Raw genomic sequence first — 12,022 nt, forward strand, 5'->3', positions numbered from 1 at the left:
CAGTGCAAACCCGGCGGTGTGACCCGAATAGGTGGGTTTGGAGATCCAGATAGATTCGAATCGGGCAAATCGACCCGAAATATGCTCCACCACCCATCCTCGGCGATTCTGTGAAAGAAGATCGTGGAATCTTGTGACCAAGTTGGCCATCCACCGCGCTCGCTCACCACGATACGATCCTCCTGATTCGAGTCGGCAAACACGACAATTTCCGTTTGGAGATCACGAAAATCGCCACCCCACCGGCGAGACCCGTGGGAAGCGACGGCGATGAACTTCCCGGAATAAGAAATTGCGGGGCTGTAATCCACAACGCCGTGCGGGGTGAGCCTTGTGACGGTTCCGCTGCCGTCGACGGCTGTGGAATAAACCGCACTCCAGCTTTTGAAAATCGGGTCGGGTTGCTCGTGCGTGGAAACAAAGTAGAGCTTCCCGTTCTTGATGGTTGGGCGATCTTGGAAGAGACTATTTGGGACAGAAAACAAAGGTTGGGGTTTATTTCCGGGTCGGGTTATATAGAAATGGGGCGACCCGGTTCGTTCAGAGACAAAGACAACAGTGTGTTCATCGTCAATGAACTGAGCATTGAAGTTAATTGAGATACCGTCGGTGAGGCGGTTGTCTGCGGCGGCGTGAGGCGAAGAGTGGTGGTGGTCGAGGTGTACGGAGAAAACATCGAAACCGTATTGGGGTCTTCCAACGGTGTTGAAGACTATGGTTCCAGATGGTGGCAACATTGGTATTGATCGAGAGTGAGAGTGAGAGTGAGCGTGAGAGTGAGTGTGAGTGAGTGAGAGTATATATAGTGAAATGGATAATGATTTGGTGGTGGGAATGCGGTGGCGCTTCAGCATATGAAACAGTGATACTCTTTTGCGTATGGCGTGACATAGAGTTGTCCACATTTTTCTTCAACTTGGAGGACACGCACTGTCACAATTCTCAGAAGACGTCTTTGATTTGAACTTTGAAGAAGATATTATTGAATAAAGAAACATGAACTCCATAATGTCCATATGTCAGATGGCGCACAAAAAGTTAAATACTTGAATACTTCAAGCCAGGTTATTCAAATTGCAAAGCTAAGATGAGAGGTATAAATTGATTTCTCTATTATTATTATTATTATTATTATATGATTATTGTGTACATACACTACTCTTTGGTTAAGGCTTTATAATTGCGTGATTATTTTTTTTAAAGAAACTAATTCATAAATATCTAGAGAGTATAAAATTTCACATTGATCTAGTAGCCCTTGACGAGATATCTCCATCACATAAACAGAACAAATACATTTTTTGACAGGCGATTTTTTTTTTATTTACTCAATTTTTTGTTATTAACTAAGTTATCATTGTTTGATCAAAATAAATTAATCTAAATAAGGGATGCTTATATTTACAATTTTTTTTTTTATAAACTCTTATAAATTACACTATTTCTGATCGATAATATACTTTTTTGAGAGTTATTAGATATAATATAGTATGTAAAAAAAAAATTTGTTATATAGCCCTACTCATCTAAATATGTACTTATATTTTTCAAAAATATAAATATGTACGTATATTAATAAATAAAAATTAAAGACATTATTTAATAAAGAAACATATAACACATTTTTGGGAAATCTAATCTATATCTATATCTATCTATCTTCTATATACATATAAATGAGAGTTCACTGCTGGAAAGTTTTGCCAAGTGTCACTCCCTGTTTGGAAAATTGAATTTTAATTTTTAAATCGAATAATAGTTGCAGACAAGGCATTGAATGTCCCCCTGCCACTCACATTGGTATCCAAAAAAAAGTCAGCTGTTTTAATTTCTTTTTATGTTGGAATTGGTTATCTCATCTGAAATTCAAAATTTTAAATGGTTTATCAATTAAATTTCGAAATTATGTATTTATTTTGCACAATCTGAAATTCGAAATTTTAAATTCAATAAAAAGAAAACTCTTTTCACGGACATGCATTCACGATCTCTATTCATGGAGATCAATAGAAACAAAAACAAATTTCACAATTGTTGAAGACCTGATCGTCATTCAATTCACAATTTCGTTATGGTTATTTTTTTAAAAATATATATACACAATAATGATATAACAAAGACATTATCTTTGTTATATAATGATTCAAATATCATAACAATCAAGAATCAAGAGAGCTGACATACAAAATAAATTAGATAATCAGGTGTTTTAATTGCTTTTTATGTTGGAGTTGGTCGTCTGATCTGAAATTTAAAATTTGAAATGGTTTAAAATTTTGAATTTAAATATGGATGGTGGGAAAAGAATTTCTTTTAAAAATCAAATTTTAATTTTGTAATTGAATAATTAAATGACCGTTTGTGGTGGCAGACATAAAAGAATAATTAATTAATAAATATGGTTTTGAAATTCGAAATTTTAATTGGATAATCAAGTGTTTTAATTGCTTTTTATGTTGGAATTGGTTGTCTGATCTGAAATTCGAAATTTGAAATGGTTTAGAATTTAGAATTTAAATATGGATGGTGGGAAAATAAATTCTTTTAAAAATCGAATTTTAATCTTTAAATCGAATAATTAAATGACCATTTGTGGTGGCAGACAAGACATTGAATGTCCCACTGCCCATCACATTGATATCCAAAAAGAAATCAACTGATTTAATTGCTTTTTATGTTGGAATGCGTATCTGATCTAAAATTCAAAATTTGAAATGGTTTAAAATTTTGAATTTGAATATGGATGGTGGGAAAAAAATTTCTTTTAAAAATCTAATTTTAATTTTTTAAATCGAATAATTAAATGACCATTTTAAAATTGAATAGTGCATATTCGTGTATAAATAGGTATTTGGAAGCGTCTCTATTTCGTTCTTTTCTTTGTCCTCAAAGGCTTTGAGCCAATATTACCTGATATACGTTTGGTTATGTATTCCAAGTATGATTTTATTAAGGATCTTAATCCTTCTAAGGAGGAGTGGAGGATTAAGGCTAGAGTTGTTAGAAGATGGAAGGTTCCTAATTTTGAGCAAAAAAATTTTGACGACAACGTGGAGATGATTCTGTTAGATGAAAAAGTATTTGTTTTTGTTTTGTTTTTGATATTACTGTTGGTTTGCGGTCCATGTTTTTAAAATGTACTAATCTATGCATGTGTTTTGTAGGGTGGAAGGGTCCACGCTGCTATCAAGGGTTCTTTAAATATGCGTAACAAAATTCATGAAGGAGAAGTTTATTTCATAAAAAAATTTGGAGTTGGTTTGAATAGTGGGAGTTTCAGGCCAACTAAGCATGATTATCGTTTGTCCTTCAACTTGAGGACTGATGTAAAATCCACTATTGATTCTGCTATTCCCACCAATGGATTTGATTTTGTAGACTTTGACATTATAGAGAAAGAGTCTTCTGATTCCCCTTATTTAGTAGGTTTGTAGATCTTGAATTGTCCACTAAGTCATGCTTTTGTTGTTTGTGTGACAATATCATCTGTCTAACCATCCTTAATGTGTAGATGTCATCGGTTTAGTTTCTGGAATAGGGGAAGTTCGTGAGCATATTATCTCCGATAGGAAGACAAAAATGGTTGTCGTGGAGTTTGATAACCTCAGGTATCTATTGGTTATTTGTTATGTGTTATGTTCATTTGATGTAAAATTCTATTTTGTGATTTGTGATAGTTTTGTCATGTGTCACTCCCTGGTGAATTCTGAGTTTTCCTTTCACATTACATGGCACCTGCAAACTTTCCTTTTTGGGTAAATTGAAAAAAGATTTTTCTTTCAAAAATCGAAAATCAATTTTAATTTCTAATAATTTAAAACAAATGTGGTGGCAGACAAAGCATTTAATGCGCCACTTACCTTCACATTGGAATTGGTCATCTCTTTTAATGAGTCAGCTGATTTAAAATTTTGAATTTTGAAATAGAATCACTCACCTGTTTTAATGACTCAGCTATTTTTACATTGGAATTATAATTATTTTAAATATTTAAAAATACGAAAAAAAATGGAAAATTAATTTTTTATTCAATTAAGTTGTGTAAAATTTTGAATTTTGAAATGGAATGACTCACCTGTTTTAATGACTCAGCTATTTTTACATTGGAATTATTAAATATTTTAAAATGCAAAAAAAAACGGAAAATTAAATTTTTATTCAATTAATTTTTTCTATTTTTCTTTTAAAAATCGAAAATCAATTTTAATTTCTAAAAATTTAAAACAAATGTGGTGGCAGACAAAGCATTTAATGTGCCACTAACCTTCACATTGGAATTGGTCATCTGATTTAATGAGTCAGCTGATTTAAAATTTTGAATTTTAAAATGGAATGACTCACCTGTTTTAATGACTCAGCTGTTTTTACATTGGAATTATTAAATATTTTAAATGTTTTTAAATATGAAAAAAAACGGAAAATTAATTTTTTATTCAATTAAGTTATGGTGGCAGACACTTCATTCAATGACCCACTGACCCACTTCTACATTGGAATTGATCAGCTCTTTTAAAATTCAAATCAGCTCTTTTAAAATTTAAATATGCTGATTTCTACATTGGAATACTTCTACATTGGAATTGATCAGCTCTTTTAAAATTCAAATCAGCTCTTTTAAAATTCAAATATGCTGATTTCTACATTGGAATGATTAGCTCTTTTAAAATTCAAATTATGTATTGATTTCAATTTTGAATTTGAAATTGTGATGGTGGGAAAAAAATTGAATTGAATAATAATTTGTGGCAGATAGCAGCTCATTTAATAGACGTAAGCAAAGAAAGGCAGTCAGAGATTAAATGAGCTGCTATCTGCCACAAATTATTATTCAATTCAATTTTTTTCCCACCATCACAATTTCAAATTCAAAATTGAAATCCAAATTTTGAAATCAAAACATAATTTGAATTTTAAAAGAGCTGATCATTCCAATGTAGAAATCAGCATATTTGAATTTTAAAAGAGCTGATTTGAATTTTAAAAGAGCTGATCATTTCCAATGTAGAAGTGGGTCAGTGGGTCATTGAATGAAGTGTCTGCCACCATAACTTAATTGAATAAAAAATTAATTTTCAGTTTTTTTTTCTTATTTTAAAACATTTAAAATATTTAATAATACCAATGTAAAAACAGTTGAGTCATTAAAACAGGTGAGTCATTCCATTTTAAAATTCAAAATTTTAAATCAGCTGACTCATTAAATCAGATGACCAATTCCAATGTGAAGGTTAGTGGCACATTAAATGTTTTGTCTGCCACCACATTTGTTTTAAATTATTAGAAATTAAAATTGATTTTCGATTTTTAAAAGAAAAATCCAAAAAATTAACTGAATAAAAAATTAATTTTCCATTTTTTTGGCATTTTAAAATATTTAAAATATTTAATAATTCCAATGTAAAAACAGCCGAGTCATTAAAACAGGTGAGTCATTCCATTTCAAAATTCAAAATTTTACACCACAACTTAATTGAATAAAAAATTAATTTTTCGTTTTTTTTTCGTATTTTAAAATATTTAAAATAATTAATAATTTCAATGTAAAAATAGCTGAGTCATTAAAACAAGTGAGTGATTCTATTTCAAAATTCAAAATTTTAAATCAGCTGACTCATTAAAGGAGATGACCAATTCCAATGTGAAGGTAAGTGGCGCATTAAATGCTTTGTCTGCCACCACATTTGTTTTAAATTATTAGAAATTAAAATTGATTTTCGATTTTTAAAAGAAAAATCTTTTTTCAATTTACCCCAAAAGGAAAGTTTGCAGGTGCCATGTAATGTGAAAGGAAAACTCAGAATTCACCAGGGAGTGACACATGACAAAACTTTCCAACAAATCACAAAATAGAATTTTACATCAAATGAACATAACACATAACAAATAACCAATAGATACCTGAGGTTATCAAGCTCCACGACAACCATTTTTGTCTTCCTACCGGAGATAATATGCTCACGAACTTCCCCTATTCCAGAAACTAAACCGATGACATCTACACATTAAGGATGGTTAGACAGATGATATTGTCACACAAACAACAAAAGCATGACTTAGTGGACAGTTCAAGATCTACAAACCTACTAAATAAGGGGAATCAGAAGACTCCTTCTCTATAATGTCAAAATCTACAAAATCTAATCCATTGGTGGGAATAGCAGAATCAATACTGGATTTTACATCAGTCCTCAAGTTGAAGGACAAACAATAACCATGCTTAGTTGGCCTAAAACTCCTACTATTCAAACCAACTCCAAATTTTTTTATGAAATAAAATTCTCCTTCGTGAATTTTGTTACGGATATTTAAAGAACCCTTGATAGCAGCATGGACCCTTCCACCCTACAAAACACATGCATAGATTAGTACATTTTAAAAACATGGACCGCAAACCAACAGTAATATAAAAAACAAAACAAAAACAAATACCTTTTCATCTAACAGAATCATCTCTACGTTGTCGTCAAAAATTTTTTGCTGAAAATTAGGAACCTTCCATGTTCTAACAACTCTAGCCTTAATCCTCCACTCCTCCTTAGAAGGATTAAGATCCTTAATAAAATCATACTTGGAATACATAACCAAACGTATATCAGGTAATATTGGCTCAAAGCCTTTGAGGACAAAGAAAAGAATGAAATAGAGACGCTTCCAAATACCTATTTATACACGAATATGCACTATTCGACTTAAAAATGGTCATTTAATTATTCGATTTAAAAAATTAAAATTAGATTTTTAAAAGAAATTTTTTCCCACCATCCATATTCAAATACAAAATTTTAAACCATTTCAAATTTCGAATTTTAGATCAGATGACGCATTCCAACATAAAAAGCAATTAAATCAACTGATTTCTTTTTGGATACCAATGTGATGGGCAGTGGGACATTCAATGTCTTGTCTGCCACCACAAATGGTCATTTAATTATTCGATTTAAAGATTAAAATTTGATTTTTAAAAGAATTTCTTTTCCCACCATCCATATTTAAATTCAAAATTTAAACCATTTCAAATTTCGAATTTCAGATCAGACGACCAATTCCAACATAAAAAAGCAATTAAAACACTTGATTATCCAATTAAAATTTCGAATTTCAAAACCATATTTATTAATTAATTATTCTTTTATGTCTGCCACCACAAACAGTCATTTAATTATTCAATTACAAATTTAAAATTCGATTTTTAAAAGAAATTCTTTTCCCACCATCCATATTTAAATTCAAATTTTTTAACCATTTCAAATTTCGAATTTCAGATCAGACGACCAATTCCAACATAAAAAGCAATTAAAACACCTGATTATCTAATTTATTTTGTCTGCCAGCTCTCTTGATTCTTGATTGGTATGATATTTGAATCATTATATAACAAAGATAATGTCTTTGTTATATCATTATTGTGTATATATTTTTTAAAAAATAACCATAACGAAATTGTGAATTGAATGACGGTCAGGTCTTCAACAATTGTGAAATTTGTTTTTGTTTCTATTGATCTCCATGAATAGAGATCGTGAATGCATGTCCGTGAAAAGAGTTTTCTCTTTATTGAATTTAAAATTTCGAATATCAGATTGTGCAAAATAAATACATAATTTCGAAATTTAATTGATAAACCATTTAAAATTTCAAAAATTCAATATTTAAAAGAATATTGGTATGATAGTTTATCTGATATGATAGTTTTGGTTTTGGGATTTAATTTATTTTGTCTGTCAGCTCTCTTGATTCTTGATTGTTATGATATTTGAATCAAATATATAACAAAGATAATGTCTATATAACAAAGATAATGTCTTTGTTATATCATTATTGTATATATATATATTTTTTAAATAACCATAACGAAATTGTGAATTGAATGACGATCAGGTCTTCAACAATTGTGAAATTTGTTTTTGTTTCTATTGATCTCCATGAATAGAGATCGTGAATGCATGTCAGTGAAAAGAGTTTTCTCTTTATTGAATTTAAAATTTCGAATTTCAGATTGTGCAAAATAAATACATAATTTCGAAATTTAATTGATAAACCATTTAAAATTTCGAATTTCAGATGAGATGACCAATTCCAACATAAAAAGCAATTAAAATAGCTGATTTTTTTTTGGATACCAATGTGATGGGCAGTGGGACATTCAATGCCTTGTCTGCATTCGATTTAAAAATTAAAATTCAATTTTAAAAGAGTCTTTTTTTTCCAATTTACCCAATAAAGAAAGTTTTTTATATAACCAAATTGTAGAATTAACCAGAGAGTGACACTTGGCAAAACTTTCCAGCAGTGAACTCTCCTTTATATATGTATAGATGTTGTTGTGGAACGAAGCTGCTGCGAATCTTCCAATAATTTAATGATTGTATATAATGAAATTTCTTTTTTTTATGATGTTATATCTGTCCATTTTTTGATGGGTAATTGTTAGCCCTATTAACGTTGCATAAAAAAAACAAAAACATTAAAAAATATTGTAAAATAACAAAATTATTTATATTGTAAATAAATTTTAAATTTGGAAATAAATTCAATGGAAAATTATGTGAATAACTTTTTGCGGCAGACAACTCATTCAATGTCCTACTGCATTCTACATTGGAATAACTCAACTCTTCTAAATTTCGAATTTATGTTTAAATTTGAATTTGAATTTTTAACTTTGTAATGATGGAAAACTTTTGGAAATTTTTTTGTGACAGACAGCTCATTTAATGTCCCACTACTTTTTGTTGTTGTATATTATGAGTAAAAAAGACCTCTACTTTTCTTTTGTTGTATATCCCACTATTTTTTTCATGGGTAATTGTTAGCCCTATTAATGTTGCATAAATTTTTTTAAAAAAAAAACATTGTAAAATAAAAAAATTATTTATATTGCAAAATAAATTCGAAATTAATAATAACTCAACTCTTCTAAATTTTGAATTTATGTTTAAATTTGAATTTTTAACTTTGTAATGGTTGGAAAACTTTTGAAATTTTTTTATTATTAGTATACTCATTTAATGTCCCACTACTTTTTTGTTGTTGTATATTATGAGTAAAAATACTTTTACTTTTCTTTTGTTGTATATCTCGCAATTTTTTTATGGGTAATTGTTAGCCCTATTAATATTGCATGAAAAAAAAAAACATTAAAAAAATATTGTAAAATAAAAAAATCATTTATGTTGTAAAAAAAATTCAAAATTTGGAAATAAATGAAATGAAAAATTATGTGAATAATTTTTTGTGGCAGACAACTCATTCAATATCCCACTGCATTCTACATTGGAATTTCCAAATTAATAATAACTCAACTCTTCTAAATTTTGAATTTATGTTTAAATTTGAATTTTGAATTTGAATTTTTAACTTTGTAATGGTGGGAAAACTATTGGAAATTTTTTTGTGGCAGACAACTAATTTGATGTCCCACAACTTTTCTTTTGTTGTATATTATGAGTAAAAAAGACCTCTACTTTTCTTTTGTTATATATGCCACTATTTTTTGCATGGATAATTATTAGCTCTATTAATGCTGCATAAAAAAAACAAAAACATTAAAAAAATATTGTATAATAACAAAATTATTTATATTGTAAAATAAATTCGAAATTTAAAAATAAATTAATTGGAAAATTATGTGAACTTGATATGTGAAAAAAGAGTTCAGTATTTAATATTTATGCAGAGGGAAAAGATATATATAATAAATTTGAATTTAATATAAAATTATAGATTAAACAATAAAATATTTAAAATGATAAAAATACATTTATAGTCGATAAAAATTATTGAAAATTTCAAATTGAAATGAAAAAAATAAAAAATGGCATAATTTATACTTTACAAAAAATAAATTAAAATTTTAACATAAATTTTTTAAATATACATGTATAACCAAATAAAAAAATATACATGTATTTTTTTTAAAAAGTATTTAACATTAATATTTTAAATATACATGTATAACCAATTAAAACAATATACAAAAATCTTAAATTAAAATAGAAAAAAATTATATAAAAATATGTATAATTAATATAAAAAAATTTATATTTTAAATTTAAATAGAAATGACGTCTGTCATTCTGTAAAAAAAAATTATTAAAATTTAAGAGCTATAAAAATGAAAATTTTAATTTAGTACATAAGAAGAAATTAAACATTCATTTTTTTTATTGCAAAAGTGTAATTAACACAAATACTTGCAAAAAATAATTATTTATATAAAATGTTGACAGTTAGAGGTAGAAAACTGGGCTCGGCTCGGAGGGCCGTCCCGCCAATATATTTTTATAATTCAAATGATAATTTATCCTTCTTCTTTTATAGTTAAATTACTAAATCTGATTTCAATTTTTGTAAATACAAATTTGTGAAATTCCAAAGACTAACGACATTAATCTTTGTGAAATTCTACTGTTGAGTTACTCTAGAACTTGCTTTGTTTCTTGATTGAAATAGTCTGTGATATATTTTGTAGAGATGATAGAAGCAGGTTCTTTCTCTAACTAGATGGCCAAATAGTTAATCTTTATTCATATTCCTTAGTTAAGCCCCTTTGAGCCTAGACTTTTTATCCATGAAAAACCCTTGAATGTTAAAAGCCATGTCCCCAATTAAATCCTCACCTTAATAGAAGATTAATTTCAGATTTGAAGAAAGGAGTGGATATAAGTTGTGACTATACAAGCATCCAACGGAAAGAAGTACAAGCAAAAAGGGCAAAGCCCAAGGAAGAAGAAGAAAAAAAATGGTTAGAACAAAGAAGAGCAAGCAAATTGTTCAAAGCTGTATTGTTGGTGTACATAGATGTGTCCCATGGAGGGTGAAGTATATTGATATAGGGGGTGTCCATAGTGACAATGGTAGAGACCAAGGTTCTAATGGAGCTTCCCATGGTGCATAAAGGGGGTGTGTGTGCTCTACCAAATGGCAGAGTGACAGCGTAGGTAGAAGATGGAGAAGCAGAAGCCTCTCTCTCCATGTGTGAGAGGGGTATTTAGAGAGGAGAGTCCTCTCTTGCATGGGGGCTTGAGCAGGTCAGCCCATGAGCTGTCTCATCAAGCTGCTCCCTGTCAGTGGGGCAGCAGTGCAGGATGGGGAATGCCCCAATGGTGAGCCTCTATGGCTTGCCATGGGTGCCCTCTAGAAGGTTCTAGATATGGGCTTTAAGCGATTGGGCCCATCTGGTGAGCCTAAGTGAGTAGTATCCAGAACAGGAGCCCCCCAGCTTGGTAGCTTAAAGGAGTCAAGGTGCCAAGATATATGACAGCTTAGGACGGATACCCATAGTGTGTAGTGTTCTAAGCAGGATATAATGTAACCGATCGATAATACGTCGGCCTTCATGAGTTGTTTATTTGTTGTCGTCGAGTATGAATTGTCTGATTGGCGATGCTTGAGTACTTCAAGAAAATCTTCTATTATGGCTTGCAATTGCGTTGAACTTGTTGTCTTCGAAGATGTGTCTTGTTATTGAGGAAGGTCTTCAAATGTTGTTGAAGTAGTAATAATTTAATTGTAAGAATAAGCTGGCGAGCCCATGTTGAATCAAGTATCCTGTAGATTTAAACAGCTGCAATAAAGATTCCTTGAGCGTCTGATAATAATCAAATAATGTTGTAGATGAAAGCTTGAAGATCCTGATGATAAATATATATGCTCCGTTCTTCAGCAATAAAACTCGGTGATATGAATGTATGATAAATAATGCCCAGTGACTTGGGTCTTTGATGTCTAGTTGCTCAGATATGTTGCTCCATGATCATGTTTAATAACTGAAATAAAGATGTCTTGACCGTCTGATAAAATAATGTTGTAGATGAGATCTTCTGGAGAGGATAATCGTTCCAAGAGAGAGAGAGTCCGTTCTTCGGAAATAAAACTTGCTGATGACAAATAATGTAGCGGATGAAAGTTTCTCGAGAAGAGAATGTGTTCCAAGAGAGAAAGAGACTGAGAGTCTTTATAGATGATAAATATATATGCTCCCTTCTTCAGAAATAAAACTCGCTGGTGACAAATAATGTAG

The 12,022-nt window shown here is 30.0% G+C and overlaps 1 protein-coding gene across 1 annotated transcript; it reads right to left on the bottom strand.

Annotated features, from left to right (window-relative positions):
• Nucleotides 1–6,072: 6,072 nt before the first annotated feature.
• On the bottom strand, nucleotides 6,073–6,579 carry LOC133299339 (uncharacterized). The gene is made up of 2 exons (XM_061498796.1): nucleotides 6,430–6,579; nucleotides 6,073–6,342 (listed from the first exon to the last, which is right to left on the bottom strand). The coding sequence occupies exons 1-2, from the start codon at nucleotides 6,577–6,579 to the stop codon at nucleotides 6,073–6,075; spliced, it is 420 nt and encodes a 139-aa protein (XP_061354780.1).
• Between the last annotated feature and the right edge of the window lie 5,443 nt (nucleotides 6,580–12,022).

The sequence above is a fragment of the Gastrolobium bilobum genome, unplaced genomic scaffold, assembly GCF_033153095.1.
Source record: "Gastrolobium bilobum isolate Gb01-03AN ecotype WA unplaced genomic scaffold, APGP_CSIRO_Gbil_v1 utg5007, whole genome shotgun sequence".
Classification (NCBI taxonomy): domain Eukaryota; kingdom Viridiplantae; phylum Streptophyta; class Magnoliopsida; order Fabales; family Fabaceae; genus Gastrolobium; species Gastrolobium bilobum.